Here is a 16388-nt window from a genome sequence, read left to right on the forward strand (position 1 = left end):
CAAGCGCAGTTGGGAGGGGTTTATGGAAACGAACTCTTGGGGCTAATTTTAATACAAAGCAGGGACAGGTAATGCATATGTATAGGCGTATTGGGAAACATTATGTATATGTAATACTTTGTCGTATAAATCCAGGACAAGCCACCATGTGGGCGCGCACGACTTTGGCGGGATGACCCCCCCGTGCTGCCCAGCGCTGAATAAACATACCTACTTTACAACCTTATGGGTTGTGGAGTCTGTTTCCACATGTCACAGCTGTCCCTCAGGCTGGCTGTCGCAGCCACAAAGCGGAAAGCAGATCATCTCGGGAGAGTGCCAGCGCTTTTTGTGCTGAAGCATGAAAGGAAAGGAAAAACCCCACTCTCCTGCCCCACCTTCAATCCCTGGCGTGTGCTCTCCACCCCTTCATTTTGATAACACCTCCCTTTCCCTCTCTCCTCACAGGGAACGGCTGTGAACTCAAGAGGTTAAACCACACAACAGCTCATAATAGCTTACTCGTGCAGGTCAAAAACTAGTATAGTCTTTCCCTAAGCCACGTATTTACTGACCACTTGCTTTTTGCTACTGAGAAAGGACAGTCCTGCAAAGTTTCTTTTATTTAAAAAAAAAAATTAAAAAAATCACTTGCACTCGGAGATGCTTCCAAACGCAAGCAGAACAAATGCACCCCCATTTCCCACAGCAAAACATAATACATTTCTGGGAACGGCACAAGACCGGAACCCCACGATGCTGCAGCTGGTCCTCTAGGGCACAGGACGGTTCAGAGACTGACCCAGCTTCCGAGTCTCTGCTTCCAGAACAGCAGCTTTGGGCTCCCTGGCCACAGCTGCTGAGGAGGAATCCAGCTCTTGGCAAATCTCTGGCAGCTTCCGGCTGGTCCTTGCACAGCAGTCTTGTGCCAGCTGCGTCTGCAGAAGGGACACCTGAAAGAGGCAAAAGGCCGAGCTCAGACAGGCCCACGCTGTTAGAAGCATCCGTAGCTCCACGGTACCGGCTGTCAGGGAAGACGCGCCCTCTAACTCCAGCCCTGACAAACACTTGGTCCTTGTGGAACGGGAAGTAACAGGTTCCCAGAGTCACCCCGAACTGAACTTCAGATTATCATCAACAATTCAAGTTTCTTTCTGGCAACGGCAACTCACACCTACAGCACTGACACATTACACGTATACTAAAGACAGAGGTTCCCTACAGGATTTAGTAACCCACCTCTTTTTTCCAAAAAAGAGATTTGGGCTACTGACACCTGAGTTCCACATGCTTTTTCCTCAGCAGGAGGACTACTGGTTACACAAGGTAGCGAGGAACCATTCTGTTATGACCTAGTTTGAAAACTTGACAGCTAGCACGTGAAAAGGGAGCAAACGCTCATTTTTCCTAACGTTAGAGCATTTCACAAAGGAGCAGAGCATAATTTGATGAACAAAGCCCGGGGGGTGGGGAAATGAGCCTTAAAGGACTGCTGAGGCCTTGAAAGTCCTCAAACTCTATTATAATTTCCTGGCAACGCAGGGTTGTGCCTGCTGGGCTTTTTGGCGGGAGAGACCCAGCTGCTCTCACCTCCTGTTAGGTTTGCAGTGCAGCGCAGCCACAGCAGCTCTGGCGCCTTCCCCTCTGCCTGCTTTGGAGTGGAGGAGATGCCAGCACTGGGAGCAGTGCTCAGCGCTTTGCTGTTTTGGGGAAAACGGCTCAGGTCAGAGGTTTTCCTCTGTTTTCAAAGTGACGTGCGCTTTGCCAAGGGCCGTGTTCCACATGGCAATGCAATCCCCAACCTCAAGCTAGGAATATGAGAATATTCTTTCTTGGCGAGTGAACTCGAATAACAGAAGCAACTCCCAAAGGAGCTTTATGGCTTATGGAACCTGCTACGTTTGAATTACGATACCAAGGTCTGTCAACATAAAGCCAAAGGCGATGATAAAAAGTGGGACCCTAACCTGCTAAGCATCTAGAGCAGACTAGATGCGAAACTCAGGCAGCCAGCTCCAGAAGGGGAATGCGTGGTGCTGAATTAGAAGCCAGTCGTGCGCACGGAAAGTAAGACGGCAAAGGGACTTCACAGCAAACAATATGCGTAGGCTAGGGAACGCCACCACTGAAGAGAGGGTCAGGTCTGACCTTCTCTCTGAAATAACAAGGGCACCTTTGGGAAGGCTGGCTTGGAAGCCTGAAAAACCCTCCCGCGCTTTGGTAGGTAACCCAGAGGTACGAGTGGGAGAAGCGGCCATCTGCTGCTAAGAGCATCTCCCAGGAAGCGTGAGATCAAGTTCCAGTTCCGCTGTTTCCCAGACCCAGAGGAGTGCCCTAACTAGCCAGCTGAGGACTATTCTTTGAGCAGAGCGCCTTCGTTTTCCTGCTGAACTGCTGAAGTAGGTCCACGGGGCAGGCAGGCACAACAGTCACGAGGGGAAGGCGGTTCAGTTAGTTATCCGTAGCAACAGAACTTCAGACACCGAGACTTCCAGGTAAAAACATCCTTAGGCTGTAACCTGATGGCTTCAGCAGCATTCTTGGCTCACTTGCCAGAGCTAAGCATCATATACTTTACTCGCATAAATCTTACATGCGTTTTGCCCTGAACACCGGTGAAGATTCACATCCTCAGGGAGACCAGGGTGTACCAGACCCATAAAAGGACATGGAAGAGAAGTCTGGTGACTGCTGCTACTGCTGATACCACTGTCAAAGGACGCGGTAGGGTTCAGCAGCTGGAATGTACATTCTTACACCGACCAAACAGATGTCCATGCAGCGCTTAGGTCTCTGACTCGGTCCGATATTGGGATCATGATTAGCACAGAACAGCAATACGAGACTAACGATTGCCTGAAGGCTAGAAGCTCTGGCACTGCCTTACGTCCCTGGAGGCGAGGCAAGAGGAGAGGCAAGAGGAGCAACAGTGCCTCCATTTGCAGAAGCAATGGGTTTGAATGGGTGAATGATGTTGTTTGGCCACGGCCAACAGATGTGTTTGACTGGGCATTTCCACTGCCTGGTGTACTCCCTTCCTGACAGCTAAGCAATACTCGGGCTGTAGCATCGGGCAAAGTTGCGCCCATCAGTACAGCCACAGCAGCTTTTGAGGAGAGCTCTCCTACCCCTCACCTGGTTCCACAACTCAGCTAATCGACAACTGCAGCACCTGTGAGACTCCTCCTGTGAAGAAAACACAAGGATTTCTTTTTGGTCTCCAGTTTGGCCAGGGCCATGGTCTATACTTGACTTCTGTTAGGTCTATACCGGGGGGCTGCTGCCTCTGGGATTTGCCGTCGTTCCTCTCTATGGCCAGACCCTCCTCCCACCAAGTAAGATTCTGTTCTCACCTGTCTAGGAGCAGGCACCTGGAGCTGGTCAGAGAGAGAAAATCCGCCTGCATCTCGCAACGACCGACCTCGACAATCTCTCTTCAGTCTCCTCCGTTCCCGTTCCACCTGCACATCGGATAGGAGAAAGGGTCACAGAAACCTGCCACCAAACAAGGAGCAAAAGGGCCTCTGGACATCACGGCAAGGAGGTTTCTGCTCAGACTGTTCATTGCACCAGAGTGTGTTGGGGGCAAAAGGCACTCAAAGTAGACTATGGAAGAGAAAGACCAAGAGGAAACAGTTCCTGACACAAGAGGGTCAAATGTGTGTGTATGGGGACGCTGGGGCAAGAAGGGTGGTACCAGAGTGAATGTGCATTTGTGAAGGCAATGCCAGAAGAGAGAGAAAATACAAAAGCGTGTGTCCACAGGGGGAACCGGGAGAGGGAAGGAAACAAGCAGAGGACCCCAAAGTGCTGTCTGTGGCAATGTGTTGTGTTCCAGAGGACCGTGAGGCTTTGCAGAGGCAGTGAAAGCCTGTTTTACCTGCTCAAGAGTCCTCTTGAGCTCAGCACTGAGTTGCTTCAGCTCAGTCTTCTCAAGCTCCAGCCTTGCAACTGCTTGCTGCAGACGTTCCAGCCGCTGCAACAGGAGTCTCTTCTCCGAGAGCCATGATAGCTGCTCCCCTTCTGCAACAGCCTGCTGGGTATTCAGAGAGGAGATTATGTGCGCTGGTGCCACATAAAGGTTAGAAGAGCCAGAATCAACAAGGCGGGGAGAGTGACCGGACGCAGCAATGCACAGTGCTAAGTCCCTTCTTCTCCTGGTCCACAGACCAAAACAACATGCCCTCTTCCTAGGGGCCCTCCTCCAGATCACGTTGGTGAAATCCGAGGCATCGTGTTTTTTTGGGCTGCGGCACAAGTACATCCTGAATGCGCAATGAAGCCTTTAACCTGATCAGGCAATGGTACCAATTCCATTATTTTCAATACACTGGAAAAGCTGGACCTCAGAAATCTAAATCTCTGAAAGCATCTTCTAAGCACCATCAGCGTAGCTGCTGTTCAGCCATCGTTCCGCTAAGTTTAGTATATTAGTCTGGTCAACTGTGCCCTTTCCTTTCCACGCCAAATCCTAACCACAACACGTTGGCTAAGCTTGCCTAGATAGGAGAGACCCGATTACCCATCCCCCACTTTTGGGCTTGAGTTAATTTTAGCAGCAAGCTCCATAGTTCTTTCAGTAGTTCTGGGCTTGGCAGAAAACATTCTAGCAGGTGAATGGTCTCTGGCCAGAGCTACACAGACAGGCAAGCCTGCTGGCTGCAATCCTAGTTTCTTTGGCCAAGCAGGTCATATATTTATGGGAATATATACTCCCATATCTTTATGGGAAGCATCATTAGAATCCTTTAGAGACATTTTAGTTGACTGGTGATCAATCACGCTGCCTACCTGATGATGAAACCGGTCCGTGTCCCTCTCTGTAACCTTACTCTGCAGGATGGCTATTTCTTCCCTCAAAGCCCCATTGGCCTTTTCACTCTTGGTAAGGGCAAGAGTCAGTGCTTGTGCCTTCTCTTTCCATTTGGCTTCTTCACTTTCAGTCTGCTTCAAAAGAGCGGTCACCCGCTTCAATTCTTCCCCCTTTGCTTTCTGCTCATCTTCCAGTTGCTGGGTTAGCTCCTTCTGTCTTTGCAAGGCACGCTCTCTCTCCTGGAGAACTCTCCTCTTCTCTGCTCCCGCTTCCTCCCATTTTTGGAGTTTCTGGATTTGTTTCTGCAGGCTGTCCTCTCCATCTTTCCATCGCAAAGCTGACGTTAATTGTTTCAGTTCACTCTGCCTCCTAAGCTCTTGTTCTCTCCTTGTCAGAGTCTTCTCTAAATACCTGACTCTGTCTCTCTGGTACTTGATCTCTTCATCCTTCTTTGTCAGAGTCTGCTGAACATGCTGGAGATCTTCCTGAAGAGCTCTTATTTCCTCACCTTGAGCCTTGGTCTCTCGTTCCCTCTCACGCAAGGCATCGTCCAGGAGCTTCTCTCGCTCTCGGTGATGTCTAACCTCTTCATGCTGCTCGGTTAGCCTAAGCTGCAAATTCTGCAAGGTCTTCAGTTCTTCTTCTTGGTGCTGGAGTTTTTGCAGAAGAGTTTCATTGTCTTCATCTCTCTTCCTCACCACTTCCTCAAGCAGATTCACCTGCTTCTGGCACGATGCTAGTGCTACTGCCATGCTTTCGCCACGAAGCCGGAACATGTTAATTTGCTCTGTCTGCTTGAGGAACTCCAAGTGGTTCTCCTTCAATATTTGGCTCATTTTGTCTAGGTCCTGCTCTAGACTCTTGGCCTGCTTGCCTTCTAACTCCTTCTGCTCTCGAAGCTCCTGGACATGCTCTTGCAAAGACACTCTCTCTTGATCTCTAGCTTTTAGAGAAGATTCAGCATATTCTAGTTTTTGCAGCATACCTGTAGTCTGCATTGCTGCCTCCTCCTTTTCCCGTTGAAGCTTAGAGATAGCCTCCTCCAGAACCTCTATCTTTTTTTCTCTTTCTTTCACAGTCAGTTTTGTTGCTTGAAGATTCGTTTGCTCAGCTTCATGCTTCTCCTCCTTTTCCTTGCATGCCTCATGTTGCTTTCTAAGGGACAAAATCTCTTGCTCTTTTTCCTTTAGTGCCACTTGAAGGTGCTGCAGAATTTCCTTCTGCCATTCAGAGTCTTCTTGTTGTTGTTTTTGGAAGGTCTCAATCAGTTCCTTCTGAGAGTCAATCATTAAATCCTTTTCTTTCAGTACTGCCCTAGTGTGTTCTAAGTCTCGGTGCAAGACATTCATCTGTTCTGTTTTTTCCTCACAGCTCCTTGCTTGTTCCTTTTGGATGTCTATGAGCCTGTCCTTTTCTTTTGAGGTCTGCTCCAGTTGGTCACGGACAGTCCTCAGCTGCATCTCCATGACTCCTTCAGCTTCCTGGATTTGCTTTTGTTGTGACTCAAGCTCTTGATCTTTTTTAGATAAAGAAAGCATCATCTTCTCTACTTTACTACGAAGCTCTTGCAGGTACCCCTCTTGCTCTTCCTTGTACTGCTGCAAGAGTCTTAACTGATCCCTTTGAGAATCACACTCACTCTCTCTGTCCTTAAGAACTGCCCTCAGGTGTTCAAGGCTTGCATGCAGAGGTTTCACCTGTGCTCTCTCCATTTCCAGTTCTTGGATCTGCCGAGTCAGAGACATAAGCTCTATGTTTTTCTCCTTCAAGTTTCCTTTCATATGATCAAGATCCGCCTGCAGGTTTCTCACTTGTGATGCACCCTGTTGTTCTAGAATCATTATTTTCCCCTCCTGGAACTTGATCGCCTGGTCTCTCTCCTCCAGCTCTTTGCTCATCTTGCTGACAGCAGTCCTCTGCATTTCTCGCTGCTTCTCCAGGTCCCGTATCTGTTCTTGCTGGGATCTGATCTCCCGATCTCTCTCTTCCAAGTCTTTGCTCATTTTGCTTACAGCAATCCTTTGTTTCTCTTGCTGCTTCTCCAGGTCCCGTATCTGTTCTTGCTGGGATTCCATCTTCTCTTTTTTCTCTGTTATGTCCTTAATAACCCCATCGAGAGTAGTTTTATGCATTTCTTTCTGCTTTTCCAGCATTCTCATCTGCTCCTGGTACAACTTCATTTCTCCCTCCCTCTCTGACAGGAGGGCAGTCATATGAGTGACAGTCTCCTGCAAAGCTTTTCCCTGGGCTGCCTCTTTCTGGAGCATCTGGATTTTCTCCCGCTGCGTTTCCACTTCCTCATTTTTCATTTTTAAGATAGACAATGTAGTTTGAAGTTCTTGTTCAAGGCAGTGATTCATATCTGTTGCTGTATTTGCTCGCGTTTCAGAGGCTGTGACTGAGTCCTGAAGAAGGTTTATCTCCCACACCAGTTCTTCTTTAACTGCTTGCAGTCTCTCCCATTCATGCTGCAAAACAGTGAGAAAAAGATTCAATAGTTCCGTCGATATATGTTTGCTTGTCATACTAGATTTGAACTCCCGCTCCAGCGGCAGTCAAGGGCTGCCCCCTCTCTCCCTGCCTCTCAGGATGTTGGAAGCCTTTCCCGTGCCACCCTGTAGGTTGCATCTTTCCCAGCTTACTCAGCCAGTCCCATCTTCCTTTGGGCCCTTCTCTGAACCTCTTCTGGCTCTAGTGTGGTCTTTTGGGCAGGAGCCACCAGAACTGCAGTCAGGATTTGAAGTCCAGACTAAGCATGATTTAGGCAGTGGCATGACGATATTCTCTCTATTAGGGAGGAAGGGAAGAGAGAACAACCCCAACATTTGATTTCCCACTTTGGGGTTTGGTTGGGGCTTTTTTTGGACCTCTACTCTGTAGAGTTTTCATGGTACCATCCTCTAGAACCCCACTGTCCCCTCTTGAAGGAGTAATGGTCAGACCACAGTCTGTCATTCTGTGGTTGAAATAAGGACGAGTTTTCCCCTTGCAGGCGTACATATTTATCTGGATCAGCACTTTTGTTTCTCAAATTCCTCTATTTTTTTTCCCCACTGTCTGCTCTCAGGTGGGCAATGTTGAACGGCTTTCTATTATTAGCAAACTTTGTCTTCTCACCCCTTTCTCCAGAGCCAGACATTTGGAAATCTAAATACGGATTTGAACAAAAATAATTGCCCAAACCATGCAATGTAAATAGAGACAAGTTTGAAAATTACTTTGACTAAAGCTTCAAGGGCGGAAACCTTCAGAATTGAGGAAAACAAACACCCTGAATCCTAAGCGAGCTTTATATGACTACAGCATCTTTTCCTGCTCATTCAGAAGAATGCAATTGGAAAAGTGAAAAGTGGCAGGAAAGCAAAAGTCTGGCAAACAAGGAACGATGAGCGGAAGGAAGGGGAAAATGAGGGAAACTTGGTCAGCATTTGCGTACTCTGTATCTTCTCAGATTTGGACTGAACCTGTACAAGACCAACCAAAATCAGCTCTCCACTGGAAAAAGTTGCTCCTTAGAAGTATTAACAGAAGGCCAAAAAATAGGTAAGAAATGGCCCTCTGTGGCATCTGCCAGCCTCACCAGGACATCCTTTCTTTGCTTCTCAGTGCTCTCGAGTTTCCTTTCCAAAGACACCACCTCTTGATGCAGCGTCATAGCCTCCTTCTTTAGAGACTCCTCGGAGGCTGCTAGCTGCGATGTCAACTCTTCCACCTCAAGTGAAACATAACAAAGCAGTCAGAGACTACAGCTTGTCACTGTCAGCCGTATCACGTACTGTGAGGAAAGGGAAAGAACAAGTTTACATTTCACCCTGTCACAAGAGTACCAGATTCACAATGGATACAGCTGACTTGTTTAAAAATCTAAGTGGGTCACCACGTTCAGCTGAAAAACCACCGTAGAAAGCAAGACCAGCAGAAATCCATTCTGAGGATTACTGGCAAACAGGCAAAAGGACTAGCCCATCTGTCCAGGGCAGCAGGTGAGATTCAGCTGGCCAGTAAGTCTCCTTCAGAGCAGCTGAGATGGAGACCACAGTATGATGGCAGTCAGAGGGATTATCCCATCAGCCTGCTGCTCTGCAATGGAAAGGCAAGTGAGAGACCACCTCTTTGATGACTGGAAGAGCTACTGCTGTTGCAGTCACCTGTTTTTGTAGACCGTCCCTCTGCTGAAGAAGGATATTCATTTCCTCTTTGATGGTTTGGCTTTCCTCCCTCTGCCTCTTCTCCGCTGCTTTGATCTTACTCTGAGTTTCCTGCAGCTCTGCTTGCAGTTTTTCTGTGATGTTCTGTAAACACAAATGGAGAGCAAGCTACTGAGACCTGCCGTGCCGTCAGGCCCAGCTTTTTTCTCTTTCTGTCTCAAAATCACATTCATTCAGCCACTTCTTTCTGCTTTTCTACCCAGCTCTGCTGCCGTTGTAACCCTTCCTTCCTGTTGCTGATCTCTGGAGCTTACCAGGCTCGGTGCTTTCAGTGCCTGCAGTAGTCCTTGCCTCCTCAGCTGCAGGACTTATGTTTAATTTCCTTGTTACTGCCCTTCACTCCGTTACCCGGCCCTCTCGGCTTACGTCCAATTGCCAACGGCCCGTTCCTTCAACCTACCCTACAAGTCAGACTTACCTGCCCAGTCTCTCGCTGCTCTTCCACCTCCTGCCTGAGCTGCTCCAGCTGCTGGCAGGCTTCTGTTAGTTCTCCCTGAGTTTGGAGCAGTGTCTCTAATAAAGCATTCTTCTCACGCTCCTTTTCCAGCAGGACCTGCACAGAAATAAAGAGAAGACGGGTTTAAACTTCCCATAAAAAAATTTGTGTGGTAAGACTCAAAGACGGATGGGCTCACCCGTTCTCAAAGCACTATGCTGCTGGCCTCCTAGGTCATTATCTGCCCACTTGGAGGCACAGGTTCCTAAGTGAGATTGGCAGTATAAACATGGTCCATCCGTGACTGAATCTTCAACAACCTCTTAGTCATCGAAGGATCGATAAGGAGCCCAGAAGAGTAAAAAAACCACACCCATTCTCCTTTCACAGTCTTTACCTCTTGCTTGGCATTTTCGACTCTAGTTCGTTCCTCTTCTTGTTGAGCTTGCATGGTAGCAACTTTCTGCTTCGTATCAAACAGCTTCTTCTCGTGCTCCCTTTCTGCCTCTGCCTTCTCCTTTTCCCATTGCTCCAGCATCTCCTGTAGCTCTGAACGGTGCCGTTCCCGCTCGCTTGCCTGATGAGAGGAGGAAAAGACTTCAAGATGGAGTCCCAGCCAAGCTCCTCAAAAAAAGGTGAAGCTTCTTGCCTCCCACAAACCCCCACCTCAACAGGGCACAGTAGTGGCTTTGGGCCCTCCATCAATCACGTCCTATCAAGGAACTTCAAAGGAGGGTCAGCAGGTGGAAGAAAAGCAGATGTTACCTGCCCTTCTCGGATGGCTGCCTGTTTGCTAGCACCTCTCACCTCAGCATTCCTCTCCAGTCTCCGAGTCTCTATTTTCAAAGCTCAACTCCATTCTCATCAATGAAAAGATGCAGATGGACTGCAGGGTGAGAAAGAGGCCAGTACCCCGATGCCCTAGTCACAAGGCAGGCCACGAACTGAACTACCAGGAACAAGGGGCCTGTTCTATATGCTTTAAGCCCAAAGATACTACCTCTGTCAAGCATGAAAGGACAGAAAGAAAGGAACAAAGTTCCCGCGACTGCAGTTGGCAGGAATGCTAGGAGTCGACCTCATGGTAGACAGGAATCTGGTAAGATCCTCCCCCTTTGCTGCCACGCTTTGCGTGGGGACCACCCAACCTTCTGTTGAACTCGTCTTAGGCCCACACCGACTCTGTGGCAGCATTTACTGTCCCAGCATAGTCCTGTGGGTCTTCACGTGCCCTCAAGTACAAGCCATTGGCTCTGCTGCCGGGCCTAGCAATGTGTGGCCTATGACAGGTGATTGCTGCCGTTTCACACGCTCTTCTAAAGCCAGCCCACAAAGCTTGCTTGAAGAATTCAAAAGCATATTGTTTCCTACCATGTCTTGCAGGAGCTTCCTTATTTCCACTTCATGATCGGTTTGCCGACGCCTGAGGGTTTTGTCATACTGCTGTTCTGTCCGCAAGAGCTGTTGCGCCATGCTTTCCCGTTCCTGCCTCATCAGAGATCTCTCTGCTTCCAGCTCCCGTTGAAGGCACTTCACTTCCCCTGCAAACACGACAAATGGCAAGATTCAGTGCCTACACAAACAGTGGTTCTGACTTCACTAACCTTAAGGCATTTGAATTTCAGTGTAGGAGGGATCTGTCTCCAGCTCCTTCACTCCCCAGAAGCACTGCAGACAGAGAGCTATTTTTATAACATCCTCCCGAGGCAGGGGGATCGCCAGAAACAATGCACGTGAGGCTCTCACCTTGTATCACCTCCTTGGCCCGTGTGACTGTGTGAAGGCGGATTTCAAGCTGGCTCCTGGCGATCTCCAGCTCAGCTAAGTGCTGCTGAGCCTCCAACCGGCTGGATTCCAGGGTCTCCTTCACTGACCTACAAGTTGCAAATACGGAGAGAAATGAATTTCTGGCTCCTGACACCCACAGGGAGTTATTCCAGTAAGAAGTGGTTCAAGATCCCTACCCCTGAGTACACAAAATGGGTTGCATGGAAACTTGGAGACAGAAAGCATATTTCTGCCATTTAAAATAGCAATGCAGGCCCCTCCGAGGGAATGCCCAGGCTTTACTTACGACCTAGCATCACACAGAAAGCCCAGCCGAATTTGATCTCAGTAGCCAAATCTTAAATTGCTGTTGTCTGATCTATGACACACGGGTAGCTGTGCCCACAAACTCTGTGCCAGCAAGCAAAAGCCCAGCTTTTTTTCCCAGGCTCACTTCCAAGTTGCTCTGCAGGGGGACAGAATAAGAGTCTTTCCCTGGCTGACTCATGACTTCTTAATGCTGTTCATAGCATAGGTATAGGCAGGTAATTTTCCAGACTCCCTATATTTAAAAGGGACTAAAGAAATACATTAGATGATATAGTAAAATCTCATGCTTGTAGCAGCATTTTTAAGAAGCCTGAACTAGATGTTAGCTGAACAAGGACTACCTGAAAGGAGAGACGGGTATCCTTCGGTTTAAACTGTTGGAAGTTCAAAAGAAAAACTTGCTCCTTTTCTTTAAGCATTGCTAAGTAGGCAGCAGCCCACGTGACTTGTCGCTCTTTCAAATGGAAGTTATAGTACTGCAGAGGCAAATTGTTACATCCATAGACTGCAACCAACTGCTGCGTATGACACACAGGATTCTGGAACCAGGAGCTGAAGACACCTCCCTGATCTCACACAGGGTCCTGTTTGCCAGGTTCCTAAAATACACAACACTGCCTCACTAGTACAGGCATGCAATCAGGATAACATCCTTTGGGGTGAAGGGGCACCCGAGTGGTACAACAGTAAAACCCGCAACAGTAGGATTTCGCTACTTTGATGGACAATGGAGGATGTATCTTCAAGAAGGAGAACAAGCACATATTTCTGATTACGCCAATCTCTGGCAGTCCAAAGCAAATATGCTCCCTTTTAAGGTCAGTCTCTAAAACAGAACAGAAAAGATGATAGAGTCCAAAACTGTGGCAACAAAAGGCTCTTGAGAACAACATCTGGCAAGAATAGTTGCCACAGCCCAATAATTGACAAAACGTAATTCAGCTGGATCACATAAGAGAAGCTGGAGCTCAGAAGCAGCAGCAGCTCTCAAGAAACAGACTGCGTCAAAATGGTGTTTATCAGCCTTGCTAACACCATACTCTGGAGTGGTAAAGCGTAAAAGTCAAGAAGCAAAACACTCTCTAAACCATCATTCGTACAGCTCTGCAAGTTCAGGAGTCTTCCAAGATACACCTAGGAGGAGGACAAACATCTCCATACGTTGGGTTGGTTTTGGGGGGTTTTTTTGGAAAAGGAGAACTTCTCGCATTTGATCTTAGAAACCTGATGCAGCAGAAGGGCAGAATCTTGTTCCTTCCCTGTATAACTTCTCCATGACACCTGTCTCTAAACAGCATGTGGTGAGGAGTACAGGACGCAGACATCAATGATGGGCAAGAAGTCCCAAAGACTGGCGAGCATTCAAAAGTTCCCTGCTGCTGGTGTAACCAAGTCTAGGTCCTGCACCATAGGTAACAAGTTAGCTTAGAAACAGAAGGCCCTCAAGGTGTTCAGCATGAGCCTCTAGCTTCACCCTAAATGGCAGTGTCCTACTCACAATGTCCGTACATAACAGCCTTGAATTCCAGAGATCCCACGTCAAACTACTTGATGAGCAAAGAAAGATCTATGTTCAAATACACAGAACAAGAAACCAAAACAAGAGAGAAGCTTCAGGTTTCAGCAAACGTCTGCATGGTTTAATTATTACTCGGTGCAGAGCCAAGGTACCAGATACTGAGGAATTCTATCGGCTTGCTTTGGACTTCACATAGGAATGTGCAAGGGGGCAAAAACAGGAGCCCAAGGCTCAGGAGAGCTTTGTTAGCTTTAGCTGTCAGAAAAATAACATTCAAATTATGGTATACTGGTTTGGGGGTTTTTTGTTGTTTTGTTTTTCTTTTCCCCCCACGAGATTCTTCCATTTTCTGTCCATGGAAGGTGAAAACATCTCAAAAGCGTACAGGATGCAATAAATCCCCGTGTAATGATTACCACCTTTATAATTACACACATGAAGTAATGTCCTGCCTAGGGTCTCCTCCCCACCTTTACCTGGCCTCTGCCAGCTGCTCGGAAAGGCCTTGTCTGTCCCGCTCTGTGGCTGCCAGTCGCACCTCCAGGGCAGCCTTCTCATGCACCAGCAATTCCTTCTCTTTGGACACCCTGGTCAGTGCGTGCCCTTGGCAAGAGGTCTCCTGGCGCAACTGCTCCGGACCACTGCCAGCTGACTCTTGCTGGCAGCAAACCTGAAAGTGAGACAAAATACAGTTAGAGTCCCTTCTCTGGAGTTCTGTGCAGAGCCAGCCAGTGCCCATTCTGAATCAGCTAGAGGAGAAAGAGCTCCTGTACTTTGGGCTGAAAGTTTAAGAGCATCCGCTGTATACCACGCTAATACCCTGGGCTGCTAAAAGACACTGGCACTGTTAACTTGAAAGGGATGTGTAAGGCCCTGCTGGGTTGCCTGGGACCAGAGAGCTCCTTCAGAACAAACGTACATACCCCAGACTACATGTTCTTATGCAAAAATACTACATTTTCCAGAACTGCCACCTTGCAAACTAATATTCTATCAGAATCCATTCCAGTGCTGGAAATTTTCAGGGAAGTTTGAGCAAAAGCAACTTTGTTCACTGAAGAAAGTGAAAATATACATGGTTCCTCCTTCTAGGAAAAAAAAAAAAAAAAAAAGATCAAAGTGTCACCTACTTTAGTGTGTAAAGCAGTTGGATGCAATGAGGTGATGCTTGGCAGGGAAACAGCCCTTGTGGTGAGCAGTGTCCTTTAGGGATTTATGGAAGTCTGGCCAATGTGGCCAAAGAGATGGTAGACACGATTTGTACAGCCGTTCATGTCAACAATACTGTTTACTTGTCTTACACAAAGAAGTTGTCTAATATACCTTGCTGGTATTCAAGTTTGAAGATTAACCGTGATTTTTTAGCTTTTTTCTTCAGTATAACACCTCTGCTGGGTATTTGCCAAACATACCATGTACTCCAAAACTAAGACTGTCTAACAGAGAACAGACCATCAGAAACAAACAATTCTCCTCTCAAAGTTATCCCATACTACCCAAGATTGCACAGTATGAAATGGACACGTAAATGATGGCAAAGTTCCTAGTCTCCTCCAGTGATAACGATTCTCCCAAGCTCTTTTTCCACTGTACCGAAATCAGTTAGTCCAGTCTTGTGTGATCACCTATTTCTCCTCTTCTTCCTCAAAGCCTAGAGAGGCTCTAGCAATTCAAAGCTGCGTGTATGTCTTAAAATACAATTTCAACAATATCAAGATGTCATTCCCATTCTTAGCAGTGCAAGATAGCAGACATTGACTTGCAGCTTTGTCCCACCCTCTAGGCTTGAACAAATGGAAAACATCTCCCTTGACAAAAACACTACAGAATGCAACAGATACAGCTTAACTGAGCCAAGCAGCCAAAAGCCCACCCAGAAAGCACCAGGTTTTTGGTCTCACCTGATTGAGTTTCTCTTGGGTTTCTGCCTTCTCCTCTGCCAGAGTCCTCAGCTGTACCTGCAGCCCCTCCTGTTGCTCCTCTGCTTTCTTCAGCAGCTGTTCCAGGTGGGCTTTCTCTGAGCAGAGCTCTTCATTCATTCTTTCACACAAGTTCAGCTTATCCTGGTCAGAGATCTTTGCTCTCTCCATCTCATCCACTTTACCTGACAGAACATCATTCTCTTGCTCCAGCTGCAATCACAGAAGCACAGAGGAAATAAAATACAGTAAGGTTTACTATGTAGAAGGTTTGGCTTGGACAGAAAAAGGAACATTTCCATATTCAGGCAGTCATACTGTCTGAAGCCAAGAGGTCTGAAAAGAGGCAGCAGCTGGAGAAGAACACCTGGTAAGATCTTTGGCCACTCTGCTCACCTGCAACACAAGCTTCTCCAGCTGCACTTTATCCAATGCAAGGGCTTCGTTAATACTGCTCAGCTTCGCTGTTACAACATGTAGATCAGCTACTTCAGCACTCAGCTTAGTCTGAGCCCCTGTCAATTCTGCCACTGACTGCTCTGCCTGAAGAGACAAAAGAACAACAGGAAAACAAAGACAGGAAGATCCCTGACTTCAAGCGGCAACTGCAGATCCCCTTTTGTGTCTCTGACATACTCCCAGTTCAGTGTTCCCAAGAAGCACGTGGGGACTAACTACACCAAAGAGCCCGTGTGGGCGGATCACCATTTTCCAAGGAGAACAACAACATTGTCCCTGTCCCTTCTGCTTCCACAGAAACAGCATCTGTGGTGGTCTTGCTATCACAGCTCCCTCTCCCACAAGTGCTGCCTAGGAATAAGGTGGCCATACCTTTTGCAGTGCCATTGTAAGCTCATGTTTCTCTTGCTTCAGCAGATCCCTCTGAAGGTGTGATTCCTCTAGTGTCTCTCTCATGACTACCAACTCACTCTGTAACAGTGACTGTTTTCCTTCCAGTGCAGCTAAGTCCTTCACTCTATGAGAAGGGGAAAGACTAAGTTTTTAACGTAAAAACATTCTTATTTCCAAAACCAAGAGTGTAGAATCACAGAATCATTTAGGTTGGAAAAGACCTTTAAGATCATCGAGGCCAACCGTAAACCTAACACTGCCAAGTCCACCACTAAACCACGTCCCTAAGCACCACAGTCCACACCTGTCTTCTAAATACCTCCAGGGATGGTGGCTCAACCGCTTCCCTGGGCAGCCTGTTCCAATGCCTGATAACGCTTTGGGTGAAGAAATCTTTCCTAATATCCAGTCTAAACCTTCCCTGGCACAACCGTAGGCCATTTCCTCTCATCCTATCACTTGTTCCTTGGGAGAAGACACCAACACCCACCCCGCTACAACCTCCTTTCAGGTAGCTAACAGCTTCCTGCTCGTTAGTTCTCTCTCTCCTCTTTCATACGTTGCA

At 47.7% G+C, this 16388-nt stretch overlaps 1 protein-coding gene across 1 annotated transcript; it reads right to left on the bottom strand.

Annotated features, from left to right (window-relative positions):
- Positions 1 to 743: 743 nt before the first annotated feature.
- On the bottom strand, positions 744 to 15817 carry LOC309601295 (uncharacterized protein; the record flags this gene model as incomplete). Its single annotated transcript, XM_082334248.1, has 14 exons — positions 744 to 932; positions 3115 to 3165; positions 3333 to 3440; positions 3860 to 4015; positions 4771 to 7260; positions 8373 to 8504; positions 8941 to 9084; positions 9419 to 9553; positions 9834 to 10013; positions 10808 to 11004; positions 11183 to 11310; positions 13529 to 13722; positions 15368 to 15514; positions 15803 to 15817. The coding sequence occupies 14 exons, from the start codon at positions 15815 to 15817 to the stop codon at positions 753 to 755; spliced, it is 4257 nt and encodes a 1418-aa protein (XP_082190374.1). The 3' UTR covers positions 744 to 752.
- Positions 15818 to 16388: the final 571 nt, after the last annotated feature.

This window comes from Platalea leucorodia, assembly GCF_965183815.1.
Source record: "Platalea leucorodia genome assembly, chromosome: 30".
Lineage (NCBI taxonomy): Eukaryota > Metazoa > Chordata > Aves > Pelecaniformes > Threskiornithidae > Platalea > Platalea leucorodia.